The sequence below is a fragment of the Puntigrus tetrazona genome, chromosome 10 (genome assembly GCF_018831695.1).
Source record: "Puntigrus tetrazona isolate hp1 chromosome 10, ASM1883169v1, whole genome shotgun sequence".
Classification (NCBI taxonomy): domain Eukaryota; kingdom Metazoa; phylum Chordata; class Actinopteri; order Cypriniformes; family Cyprinidae; genus Puntigrus; species Puntigrus tetrazona.
In genome coordinates, this window is record NC_056708.1 from 13,951,350 (window position 1) to 13,965,441 (window position 14,092).

The 14,092-nt window shown below is 37.4% G+C and overlaps 1 protein-coding gene across 3 annotated transcripts; it reads left to right on the forward strand.

The window, feature by feature from the left end:
- The first annotated feature begins 530 nt into the window (after positions 1–530).
- smyd4 (SET and MYND domain containing 4) lies at positions 531–5,430 on the forward strand. 3 transcript variants are annotated; one of them, XM_043249956.1, is made up of 10 exons: positions 531–752; positions 929–1,073; positions 2,122–2,211; positions 2,326–3,289; positions 3,373–3,615; positions 3,704–4,081; positions 4,160–4,276; positions 4,404–4,527; positions 4,631–4,796; positions 5,237–5,430. In XM_043249956.1, the coding sequence occupies exons 1-9, from the start codon at positions 619–621 to the stop codon at positions 4,758–4,760; spliced, it is 2,325 nt and encodes a 774-aa protein (XP_043105891.1). In that variant the 5' UTR covers positions 531–618; the 3' UTR covers positions 4,761–4,796; positions 5,237–5,430. The 3 variants fall into 3 exon arrangements, with proteins under 3 accessions (XP_043105891.1, XP_043105892.1, XP_043105890.1); XM_043249957.1 differs by lacking the exon at positions 5,237–5,430 and having other exon boundaries at positions 3,704–3,876; positions 3,946–4,081; positions 4,631–5,212; XM_043249955.1 differs by lacking the exon at positions 5,237–5,430 and having other exon boundaries at positions 4,631–5,214.
- The last annotated feature ends 8,662 nt before the right edge of the window (positions 5,431–14,092 follow it).

Here is a 14,092-nt window from a genome sequence, read left to right on the forward strand (position 1 = left end):
CATCCGTGTTGTTAAATGATTGTCGCTACGCGAACGCTATCATTAAAAAAGAATATTACAAATATTATTATCTTATATAATGGCGTGAAATAATCATACATTTTCAAAAATGTTAGATTGAGATCACTTGAATGTAGATTTGAGATTACCTCAAGGTAATTTTTTAAATATAAACATTAATTTATTCACTAATAATGCACACACATTAATATAATGTAAAACATCTAACATGAAATTGGTTTTAACAAAGGGGGCTAGAAAGGGCCTCAACAAAGTGGGAAAGTTAAGTATTTAAACTAATAAATTATTATTAATATAGTAAAATAATCTTACATAATTTAATTTAACATAAAATGCTAAACCGCGCCTATTAACGTTTTTAATTTTATTACCTTTATTGTTAATTTTGATCTAAATTCACTTAATTTTGTTTAGTCAAGATATCAATATTTACGAGTGTTACAAGTATGCGTTAAGTACGTTATGAGCAGGTCCTGTATTTTGAAGATTGATAAAAGTTTCAACAGGAAGTCACTTTACTGCAGCGAAATCCAAAGCGTTTGAACGGTTCCGTGCACTTTTATTTGCAGGGTAATCGCTTATTGACAGGTCTTTCGAATGGATCTGCCTTGTAGCGAGTGGGTTCGGCTTGTCGAGCAGAAATGGACGGAAATGAAAACTGAAGGAACTGAGCGCTTTTGCCTACTTACGGATACAGATGCCATATTCAGCTACGGGCTGTCGTTGATATGGTCGGTGTGGAGTTGATGATGAAGCGATTAATACTAAACTATTATTGCTGCAGACGTTGTTACTTTAGTTATTCTATTAGTGCCGGCAAAATGCTTAAACGGCAGCAGCTATACGTTTCTAAATAATAAATGAATAAATGTTCAGCCTACCTTTTTTTCATTCGTCCATATTTCAGCCCAGAAGATCTCAACAGGTTTTCCGGAATCTCCGAGAAGTACTCCGTGAAAAAGTCTCCCGAGAGGGTATCTGAGTTTAGACAGCAGGGTAACCTCAGCTTCAAAGTCAAGGATTATACAGCTGCAGCACTGTATTACTCAAAGGTAAGGAAAAGACGCGATCTAAACACCTGCTTTGTTCTAATGATGCTTTAGAAAAGGTAACGTGATTACAAAGTTTGATGCGTAAACCACATTCATTTACACAAAATTATACAGGCACTATAAACTATACAAAACTATACTGAGTATTGTTATTTTCTTAGTAGCCAATCATAGTGTGTGTGTGTGTGTATGTATATATAATTTTTTTTTTTGTTAAAGATTATATTTATTTTATTATTTATTTATAAACTATAGCTATTTAATATAAAATAAATTTTGGGAATTTGCATTTGAAATCCGCCTGTTCAATCTTACAGTGCAATGTCCTAAACACGTAAACAAATATTTGTTTAAAAAAAAAAATCTGGATTTTTTTAACCCCTATCATTAAGTGTGATTTATTTACATTGGTTTTCATTGCTTTGGCAGACAGTTTAGTGTACAGACCTTAAAGGAACACCCCGCTATTTTTTAAAATGGTAATTTTTCAACTCCCCAAGAGTTAAACAGTTAGGCTTTATTGTTTTCGAATCCATTCAGCGATAGTACTTTAAAATGCGTCTTACTGTAGATAATTAAATCTCATTAGACCATTGGCATCTCGTTAAAAAATGACCAAAGAATTTCATTATTTTTCCTACTGAAAACTTGACTCTTCTGTAATTACATTGTGTACTAAGACAGACAAAAAATGACCAGATGCTAATGTTCTAATTAGATTCAATGATCTATGCTAAGCTGCAGCTAAAAGTGCTCCACTAGATTGGTTGAATGGACCAGAAAACTGTAAAACTCAACTGTTTAACTCTAGGTGAGCTGGAAAATGAGCCTATTTTCAAAAATAGTGTGTTCCTTTAAGATATTTATGCCTTTTATAAATGTCAAAGTAATCGTTGAGGTGCAGTGACATACTGTGAATAAAGTTAATCGCTGTTAACTTGTTATGCTGTTTTGAGCATTTGTGTTTCACTGATAGTGGTTTGGATTTCAAATGGCAGATGGTCCTGTGAGCATAATATATTCCCACTCTCTCTGTTTGATGTTTCAGGGTGTTTGCCATGCTGGCAAGAATACAGAAGAGCTATCATTGTGCTATGCTAACCGTTCTGCTGCCCTCTTTTACAAAGGCCTCTATAAAGTAAGATTTTGTTTTTCGCATCACAAAACAATTTACACATTCAAATAAGAACATGCCACCTTGTTCAATGCATACCTGACTCATCTATGTGAGTGATTATTTTCTTTTAAACAGGAATGCCTTAAGGATATCCTGCGCTCTTTGGAGGCCGGTTACCCAAGTCACCTGCATGACAAACTGAGAGCTAGACAGAGCGCTTGCCTAAACCAGCTTAAAAAACTTGAAAGATCTAACCAGCCAAACACAAACCATCCAACACCATCGTGCCAGAAAAGTAGAAAGAATAAAACTTGTATTTCACCTGGTGTGTCTGTATACTTCAGCCCAGAGAAAGGTCGTCACATATTAACTACTGAAAATAAACAAGCTGGTGAGGTCGTTCTGGAGGATGAGGCCTTCTGCTGCGTACTTATACCTGAAAAAAAAAACAATACAATGACCGAAAAGGCAGGAAAGATGTTTAATACTGAAGATCGACACTGTCACCACTGCCTGAGCCAATCACTGAGCTTTGTGCCCTGTCCAAATTGCAGTTACGCTCGATATTGTGGAGAGAGTTGTCAAAAAGATGCTTGGGAGAGCTGGCACCAATGGGAGTGTCCAATTGGAGCAGATCTGCTGGCCATTGGGGTTTTAGGTCATCTTGCACTAAGAGTGACCCTAAAAGCCGGACAAAATGAGGTTAAAACGGTGGAAAAAAGCACTTCACAAGAAGACCGTGTTACATGTAGCTCTTATAAAAGTGATTTGCCAGTCAAATTGAGTCTTGGAGATCCCTGTAGAGAACGTTCAGACCACACTGACTGCTATCATGGCGACTCGTACACGGGCATCTACAGCCTTTTACCGCATGTGGCACAACACTCACCCAGCTCACGCTTTTTACTGGCAGTCACCATGGCACTGCTTTATAAGAGACTGCAAGGTGGACCCCTGCCAGACATGTGGGCATCTTCCGGGGATGAAGGAGAACGTGGACCATGGCAGCCTGAGATGAGCATGCTGGGAACCACTGCTCTGAGGCACATGATGCAGCTCAGATGTAATGCTCAAGCAGTCACTGCTGTTATGGTCGAAGGTTCGGCAGAATACAAACTGTAATTTAATACATTTGTTAAAATGGAATGATTGTTGATCATTTTTCCCCCTCGATTCCTACAGAAGAAAGTGGCGTGGCTGTTCAGTCCAGTAACGAAATCCGCATTGCCACAGCAATTTTTCCTGTTCTCAGCCTGCTTAACCACTCCTGCAGTCCAAACACAAGCATCTCCTTCACCACAGGCCGTCATTTCGTCCGTTCTGAATGTGACGTTGACCGTCCGGAAACCTCTCGCGGGGGTGTGACGGTCACTGTACGTGCTTCAAAAGATCTTACACCAGGACAGGAGATTCTGCACTGTTATGGTATTATGTGATCTTGGGAATCCAGTTTTTGTTCGGGTTGGGGGCTCGTCTGGGATTATTATTTTTAAATACATGTCGTTCCACACAGGTCCTCACTGTAGCAGAATGGAGGCGACGGAGCGCCAGCGCCTCCTGCTGGAGCAGTACTATTTCCACTGTGACTGTCAAGCCTGTCAGAGAGACCTAACAGAAGGAAGCCAGAATGCAACAGAAAACGCAGCACCAGGGCTGAAGTGTGCGAAATGTGGAAAGCCTCTTCAGGTAAACATTTGCAGAAAAGCTCAACCGGTGCTTCGCTGTGTGTGTCTTGATGTATGCTGTACATTTCAGTCCCACATGGATAGGTACATGTGCTCGTGGCCGTCCTGTGGTCATCAGATCTCCAGTGCTGATGTGCAAAACAAACTAAAGGGTTTCCGGTGTCTCTTGGATGAAGCCTTTCATCTCATTGAGCGAGACAGATTTGGTAACGCCTCGATATAAATTACAATCTGTTTTGTGTATGTGTTAAATATCCATAAATAAAGGTTTCCACGTTTTGCAGACGAAGCCCTAAAAATCCTAAAATCAGCTACTTCTCAGGCAAATAGCATCCTAACAGAGACTCACCCTCTTCAAGGAGAGCTAGCAGATGCAACAGCTCGTGTGTACGCCACCACAGGTCAGAATAACAGCCAAAATCGTACATTTATGACAGTGTAAAATATGTATGGCAGTGCTACATTGTATAATGTATAAATTCATACAAGGAAAAGGTATAGTATGATTATTATGTTTTTTTTTAACAGGTGAGTGGATTCTGGCTGCGTCCCATCTGAAGCGTAGCATTGTTGCCATTCAGGCCCAATTTGGAGAGGACAGCATTGAGCTGGGACAGCAGCTTTTTAAACTAGCACAGCTGTATTTTAATGGGTAAGAGCTCAATGTGTCGAACTTTATCTGATGAGGCTTCTTATACACTGCTTAGGATCAAAAACTGTTTTTCTCACCTCAGCATCGCTTTTTCCTTTGACAGGGGAGACTGCGGGGCGGCTCTCTCTGTGATTCCCAGGGTCCATAAGCTCCTCTCTCTCCACTGTGGCCCTCACTCTGAAGAAGTGCAGGAACTGCAGGAAATGGAGCGTTGTCTGCAAGGACTGCTGTGAAATAACTGCTAAAACTGAACTGTAGTTTCATCAAACGTAATAAATTCAAAACCATTTTTTTTACAGGATGTATTAAAAGTCATGAATTAACAATGTGATGTTGTTGTGGGCTCAACTATTATTCTGATATTTTTACATCTGATATTTAGTGAGAAAGTAGTAATTCATATCTGAATGTAAAAATGTATAATACATTTATATAATAATAAGTTACATAATGTTTAATATGTATTTTTAAATTATGTAAAAAAATATATAACAGCAAAAAAAAGTACAACTATAAATTCAATTCTAAAATTAAATGTACTAAAAATGGTGCCAAGTGTTGACAGAGCAAGTAAAAATCATGTATTTGTCATTATCTGAAGCCCAAATGATGTACTTGGGTTTAAAGATCATATGTTCATATATGTGAGCAATAATAGTCTGCAGACACCATTATTTAAACCTGATTTCAGTATCTTTCATTCCTCTAGATGGCGGACTTTAACAACAAAGAGGGAATACAATCACGCGAGACATGGTGCATTACACAAACAGACCTAATGATGCATCCCTTTTAGACTATGACTGTACTCCATATTCCACTTTAGCATGTTATTTGCTATTATTAAAGGCTGTAATTCATACTGTACCATTGCATCATATTATCCCTCAAGACCCAACACTAAAAAGAAAAAGCAGAATCTTGCGCTCTTGCATTTTTAATGTGCTTCAATACATAAACAACATCAGGAGAACCTCTTAAAACATTTAGTTCAATATACTGTAGAGCTGCCGGCCTATACACTGGGCTTCCTTTAGGTCAGATGTATTACAAGTAAATTTATCACCTAACACCCACCCAAAGTACAAAATGGTGGTATATTTAAGAAGGATGGTTGTGAATGAGATAGAAGACTAACAGATTAATATTCTCCTGCTTTCACTCCTCTCTGTATGCTGGTTCAGTTATCCAGTAAAGGCCACAGACATTGTTTTTGTTGGTAATGGACTCTCACGCAACTCGAGTATAGCCCGCGGGATGATCTCTGCACCCGCGAGAAATTTATCGGACTTCTCTGTATTTCTTCGAAAGAATGACAACTTGTAAAGAGGAATCCAAGCCGGTGGATTTAGCAGTTTTATCACTCTTGCAACCACCGGCCTGTGAGGTTTTTGGATATGCTGTTTATTCCAGTGTTTGGTTTGAGCCTCTGGTCAAGGTTCTTGCGTCGGAAAATCTGTTTAACAGTCAGGGGATAATGTGATTATATATCTCAGGAGAGCAGGCACTATGTGTGCATGTGTGTGTGTGTAAGTGACCTCATGTTGACATTCAGGGCCGTTCAGACTCACAACAGGCAGATAATCAGCATGGCTGGATATGTGACCTCCATGTAAGAAATAACTTTTTATGCTTAAGGGCATGTTCATCATATTTTTATGGAATGAGATTAACATTTAATACCTTAGGAGATTAATCATAAGCTTTCTGAAGTGGCTTATCAATACAGCAAATAGGAATCAAACACCGCTGTGATATGTAAAGTAATATATATATATATATATATATATATATATATATATATATATATATATATATATATATATATATATATATATATATATTTAATGTCAGTGGCAACAATGATTTTTTTGGGTGGGGTGGGGTAGGGATCTATTAATTTAATATTAAAAATATTTATATATAATTTATACAGAAAAAAACGTATAATAATAATAATAATAATAATAATAATAATAATAAAATAATAATAATACAAAAACTAATTAATTTTGACATTTGCTGATGAATGAGCAGACAAAGAGGGATGAGACTGCATAACCATAATATTAACTATAATAATTATATAATACTATATATAATATATATAATACTATAATAATACTAATCAAAAATTAATAATAGATAAATGACCATAAATGCCATATTTAAAATTGCAGTTTGTGCAGACAATGACTTGAATAAACTTTTTTCTGTGATTAAAACCAGTTATTCATTTTGCTATATTTTTGGGGGTTAAAGAAAAGGCCTAATTAAAAATTTGTTCGCCGTTATCCGCCATTATACTTTTTTAATAGTTTTATCAATAAGTGGTATTAATATTCAAAAACGGTGTCAAGTTTGGTCCCACTTTATATTATGTGGTCTTAACTACCATGTGCTTGCATGCAAATTAATAATTTGTTACAATGTTTTTGTTGCTTATCTTTTGAAACAAGCACACGAGAGTTAAGGCCACCTAATATAAAGTGTGACCTCCAGTTTAGCAATGTCTTAAAATACCAAAACTAATTCTAATCAGACAAAAAAGAATAAAACTAGTAGAAACGCTTTTAATCTTTTTTTGGAGAGAAATGTTCATCTAGGAATGAGCGCTATCCTCTGTTTATATCATTCTGCGTCATTAACTCAAGCTTTAGCTCAGCATTCTGGAAAGCTAATGCTTGTTGTGTTCCCATTCTGTGAAGATACACTCATTTGTCATGTGACGTCTCTTGTCTAAATGTATACATAGCATGTGGCATTACAGGCTACGTCTGGCTGACCTGAGCAGATTAACACATGTAACTCCCACTCTTTTGATTGCAGTGCAGGGGCAGAAATGCCCATCTGACTTTATATCAGGTGGGTTTATCATCTCCCCGGGCATTTGTATTTATCCTGACACTGTCTACATGGATTAAAGCCCAACAGAGCAGGGCACAGTGTGTCCCAGCATGCAATGCTTACTGCGCAAGTCAAAACTTAGATGAATTAAACAGCAAAAGAACATCTACAGCGGTCCCAGTCGTATCTGGACTGCTAAGCCATTCTTTAAAATGTATGAATTTCATTGCATTAAATGTCAAAGCATAAAGCCAAGTGTGAATAAAAGATGCGAAAGCTTTTCCTCACAACTAAATCTTACGTTCTAAAACCTGTTTGCAATTAAAAATTTAATATTTTAACATTCATTTATTTATTTTCTGTGTTGATTATTGATTTTTAAAAAGTACTTTTATGTAGTTTTATTTTTTAGGAGGAATTTTCCAGAATGGATTAAAACATGCTGATGTGTTAAACGGCCCCGAATCCTACACTTAGCTATTGAATTGCTTTCAGTCTCGAATGCCTCTTGAAAGGCATTTCTACTTAGTCTTTTATTTATCTGATCAGTAAAAATGCATGAAGCAATCAAGAATATATACGACTTAGTTTAACGACCACAAAGTGTTCATATATATAGTATGCACAACACAAATATTTTGGTTAAAAAGCATACTTAAACTTTTGGATAGATATCTGATTGCCTAACGCATTACAATTTCATTGCATTTTTAAGAGCGCTTAAGCGTTCAGTACCGTCCGATCACAAAAGCTTCCGCTGATAACGAAAAGCCATCTATCACATCTATCGTAGATCACTGGCACATCTTGCTGTGTGTCTGGCCTGTGTTTGTGAGCACATCACAGCCAGCAAAGTCATTTGGCCAATTTTCCACAGCTGGTTTCCACCGCGTAATTCCATCAGGTAACCAGACCTGATTATGTGAACTGTCCGCATGCAGGTTTTATGATATACAGACTCATGAAGGAGTCTGTCTCATTGGCTGAGAGGAACCTCTCGTTCCGACTGACAGCGGAGCTGGGGGGAGAGATGTTGTCAGATTTATGTGTGTGAGTGTGTGTGTGTGTTTTGCTGATGTCAGTATCTCAAACTGTCGGCGGAGCTACTGGGGAGATGAGTGAGCTGTCCCACCAAGCACAACGCTCGGCTGTCAATCAGAACCAAGGTCATGACAGGCGGGCAAAGAGCTATCGCCGTCCCAACGTATATTTTTCATAAGGGAGCTGATTTGAGAAAACAGGATCAAGCTATTAAGATGCTTGCCAATAGCCTTGATGAATAACCGACAGAAACTAAAACTTTGGTCATCAATTACTAACCTTCACGTTGTTACAAAGCTGCATGGCATTTCTGCTTTTTGCTATTTTTTTCTTATGGCATAAACGTACCTTGGTGCACTTTTTAGGGAGAGAAAAAACGTACCAAGTAGTAAAACCCATTCCTTTTCGCATAAATTTACAGAGTTTCGATTTAGAGCATAATTTTCATGCAATTCCTTGAGGAATATCATGTTATGATATGTTATTAATATGCTGGGAGATGCTTTTGAAAAGTTAACATCACATCTATCCAGCTTCATATCTGTGGGTTTTCAGAAACGGTAGGTTTGTTCAGTAGCTCACGGAGTACAGAGGTGTTCTTAACTACGGTTCAACAAAACAGTTACAATCTGTGTAAAAGGAAGTTGAAATAGCACGCTTGCATCAACAAATGTGCTATTATATCAGTTTTGCCTTTGTTAACACTCTAGGGTAGGTGTAGGGCATACAAAGTAATAATAAGTAGGGTGATAAAGTAATAACTTTTAGCAACAGTCCACGGATGTATTCATTCTGAACCACCACAATACACAGCTAAATCAATGTAATGTGCCGGGGTTCACGTATTGAACCTGCGTTTTAGCGCCGCTCAGTGGGCATTTCTCTTTGAAACTGCTGTGAAACATACAGTAAGGTATGTAAAAAGAGGTACACATTGGTACACAGGTTGGTTTTTTTGTCATTTGGGATTTTGACGGTTCTAGTTTCCATTCACTGTCATTACATTCAAAGGAACAGCCAGAGTTCCATCCTTTGTTTTCTGCTATAGAAAAAATAAATCATACATGAAACCATATATAAGTAACTGATAATAGGACTAATTTTGGGGTGAACTGTAACTTTAAGCAATGTTCCATTTATGCTGAACTAACAGATATCAAATGGCAAGCTGTATATAATACAATCAATAACCATGACCATAATGCATCAGCTGAGGCTTCTGTATCCGGACCTGCAGCCTCTTGGTCATTTGAAGCATAGACATATTTGCTGATGTCCATCACTGCAACTGAGAGGAAGAAACATTAATATTTACTGATATATGAGCAGACAGAGAGGAATGAGATTACATAACAATATAAATTATATGTGTGTGTGTGTGTGTGTGTGTGTGTGTCCTTCTGGTCAAAAGTATGTAATAATAAGGAATAATTCACCCAGGTTGTATTTATAATGGTTCTTATTATCAATGATGAAAACTAAGTACCAATAATAACTGAGCATATTATATTACTATATTAGAATGATTTCTGAAGGATAATGCTACACTAAAGACTACAGTAATGAGGCTGAAAATTCAGCTTTAACATCACTGGAATGAATGGCATTTTAGAATAAACCAGTTCTTTTCAATTGTTATAATGTTTCACAATATTACTTTTTATGCTTTTAATAAATACATGTCAATTATAATAAATAAAAAAGCAGTAATAGGATATTATGACATGGAGAGGTGCTAAATATTAACACATTGTTCATTACACTATCTTTGACCTTATTTATCATCTTTTTTTAGCAAGCTCAGTGACACATAATGGCTGATAAAGCAGTTTTAATCTCCTCTCCATGTGCATAATAAAGTCTTCATTACTCTCCTCATTAGAGTCATTATTTTAATGTATGAGCCAAACTCACTAATTGAAGGGTCTCAGGGCCATTAAACTTTAATCAAGCTACATTTTTACCAGCCAAATGGGAGGGTGTTAACTTGAGCAGAGACAGATTTGATAAGGTTTCAGTGTTGTTTAATAAGTTCTATCTATCTATCTGTCTATAAAACAATAAGATGCTACTCGTATTTATTTTTCCATGTGAAATGCAGCGCTCTCCATCTCTATACAGCGCATCGAGCTATTTTAACCAACTCCCTGGGCAAGAGACCAGGTCAGCAGAAAAGAATGAGAGAGAGAATTAGAAAGGGGAAACTGAGTCAAGTTTATTTGAAAGGTGATGTAATTTCAGCTGCAGTTTTCTAAAATTGGAAGTTGAGGAAGGACAAAGCAAATCCTCGGAATACCATGTGCAGTCAACGGGAAAGATGTCTAATAGAAACTTTATGTTTTCAAACTTCTCATTTGGTCTCAAAATGGCCATTTTACCTTTATTCAGGGTCTCGGAAAGCAGAAGTCTGCATAGTTTGGTAAATTTATAAAGCAAGTGTTGTTGTTTTGCAGATTTTTTGCTCCAGTAGCAAAACAAAAATCAATAGCATTCTTATGACTTAACAAAAAAGGTAAAAATATCAAGAAACTGACTTATTTAAAATAGAAAGATGCCCATATTCTAAATATATGGCTAATAGGTAGCTCATAAATTGCTGATTTAAGAGAGAATATCAGTGCTAAATTTAGGATACCTACATATTTTTTTGTTCTAAGAGTATTTTTCAAAGCATTTTAGTGCTAAAACTAGCCCCTAAATCTGTGAAAAATAACTGAAGAGGACATCTAAGTCACTAAGAGCAAACCACAAATTTTGGATAACCTGTAGTGGAAAGATCCCAATAGTGTTTTGTGAATACAGGCCCCGCAGTGTTAAGTAGTTTTCTGCTATTTAACGGCAAGCTGATAAAATACAAAGTGTAGTGTTATGTGCATTAAATATCTAAAAAATGTAAACATAAAAATGTTATGTTTATGATGTTAATAAACCGCGGAAAAGCGTCATCGCAGTATGTGAAAAGGATGCATTGTTTTGAGCAATTTGGCCAATTTCATTATACAGTTATAGTAAGAGATCAAAATAGTTTGATTACAGAATCATTTGTTAAATATTTCCTGTGCACAGTAATAAGATCTCGTGTCTTGATCTCTTTCCTGTTGAACAGATGTATTTTCATTCATCTATAGTCCCTGAAGCTCTCTGTGATGGACGAGGACATTCTTCTCCAAGCAAACGCTCTAGTTCTACACAGCCACACCATAAATAATTGAATTTGTGCGCAGATGCTGCCCAGGCCACACATTAGTCCCGCCAAGGTCAATCCCAGCTGTGGAAAACAAGCTCCACTTTTGACCTCAGCATCCTGGGAAACGGAAAATTAGAAACGCAACATTTTTAGCCAGTCTCCTACCACGTTTCCTGGATTAAATTATAAAAACATCTCACAATAGTACTTGCTTTAATACAAATTATTTAACACAAACTGCGTCCCAAATGGCGCGCTATACCATGTAGTCTCATAGACTCTTTGCAATTTAAAGCTGTGAGTTGATGAAGTGTCTAACTTTGCAGAGTTTTTCAGGTTATTGAAAGTGCATCATCTGGGTATTTAAAGTGCACTTTTTCTTTTCATAATTTTCAGTGTAGACACACTACTCGCACCATTTTTACTACAAAATGTCACAGAATAGTGAAACAGTCAACCTTTGGGAAGATAATAAAAATTAGTTTTGGGGGGATTATAATATCGTGAAGTAATATATATGTGTGTGTGTCATGTGGATGTGTGTGTGCATGTGTGCATGTGTGCGTGTGTGTGTGTGAGTGAGTGATGTGTGTGTATTTCATGAGTTTGCTGGTATAGTGCAATTAATGCTGTTTATATAGGTTTGTGAATATGATTTATTGATTGATTGCTTCTTACTAATTTTATGGTGCTGGGTAAAAATAGTGCCTGTTTTGCTCTAGCATTTTTTTTTTTTTTTTTTTTTTTTTTTTTTTTTTCAAGTATGATTAATTTTATGTCATCTCATAATTACCAGAAAAAAACTGCCATATCTTCCCCTGAGACAGTTTACAGCTATTTCCTTAATTTTGACACAAACATTACCATCTGTTTACTTTTCACTGTAAAGTTATTGACCGTTATTTGCTACAATATATTTATATACTTATACAATTATATAATTATACAATAACTCTAAACTTGACATTTCACTGCTTTAGTTGTTTTCATAAATGTATTAAAGCTGATACATAATGTGATATTTTAGCATATTTTTCATATTAGGCCTTTGATGCAAATTATAAATATATAAATACATTTACAAGAGGTGCATGGTGGTGGTTCCAGAAATCAGCAATTAAGATAATGCCACCTGTGTTGTTTTGTAATTGTGAATTTATATTAAAACTGCTGGATGAAATAAAGTTTGTACAGGGAAGTAAATCGAGAACTGTACTGCTGCTTTTCTATCGTGTCCATCAGCTGAGCGTTGCCCAGAAGCATCAGGGGCAATAGACGCCGTCGTCCTAAAGGTGTTGTTGTGCATTTAGAAGTCATTTATGTCAAGAGGTTGACTGAGATGCATTATAAGATGTCCATGCTGGAACACGCAAGCACATGATACCAAGCCATGCTGCCCGTCTGGACGCGGATTGCTCCGTTACAACTCTGGATGACTAATTAATGCCTCTTTGACAGGTGACACCGTTTTATAAGTATCTGTTACTCTTTGGCCAATAGGCTGGTATAATGCATCCAGAGTGACCAAGCAAAGATGGAATCCGCCTCCATTATTAATTCAAGTGGCTCAGGAGTAGTGTTTAAGTAGTGTGTCTCTCTGCACTCCTGCAGTGTTCTGCTGGCCCTGGGGCCACGCTTCAAAGAGCCAGCTTGATTACAGCCTCAGTGGCCTTCGTTTCGCTGTAGATGGGTGGAGAAGAGGACCGGAGAAGGAATCCTTTTGAATTTTTATGACGTGGAAAGTGATTAGGAGGTTTTTAGTCCGTCTTCGGGACGGGAGATACATGACTCCTGTGAATGATGGGATTGATCGGTGCGATGATTGATTTTTTCTTCATAAAATCCGTCTGCGAAAAAGCAGTTCGGAGGATCGTGTGTTTAATTCTCACTTCCGTTAATAGGCACGCTTGATCTATAAGATTCGATGACCTTGAGGGCGAAGCAAAAGGACGCGCGATTACCGCTGAGCGCGAGATATAAATGACCTTGTTGCCTTTTGATTGATGAGGAACGTGTACCTGTGTTGGTGCTTTATCAGGGCAGGGCCGTTTGTCACACAGACAGCCGATTTAAGTTTACGTGGTGGTGCGTGATGAATGAAAAACCCCCCGCTGAAGGTACAGCCATGTGTGTGTGTTCCAGAACGCCGCGTGTGGCAGAGTCCTTCAACTCCTTACCCTTTGCTTTGAGGCAGCTCTGAAGGACTCCAGCAATGGAAGGGACAGAATGAACAGCATTTACCCACAAATCCTTGCCTTTTGGGACATAAGCGGTCCCCTGATGTGAAGCCAATGGAAGCGCATTGTGAACGCATGAGCTTTAATCTCCACTGACACATCGCTTCTGTAGGTCACTTTCAACGCTGATACTTTCTTGCGTTTAAACTTTTCAAGCCTCCAGAGACGTTTCTAGAAACTGGTTGACAGGTTCGTGACAAGTCTTACAAGTAAGCTGGAAACATACCGGGCTTATCTATATCCTCAGAAAAAC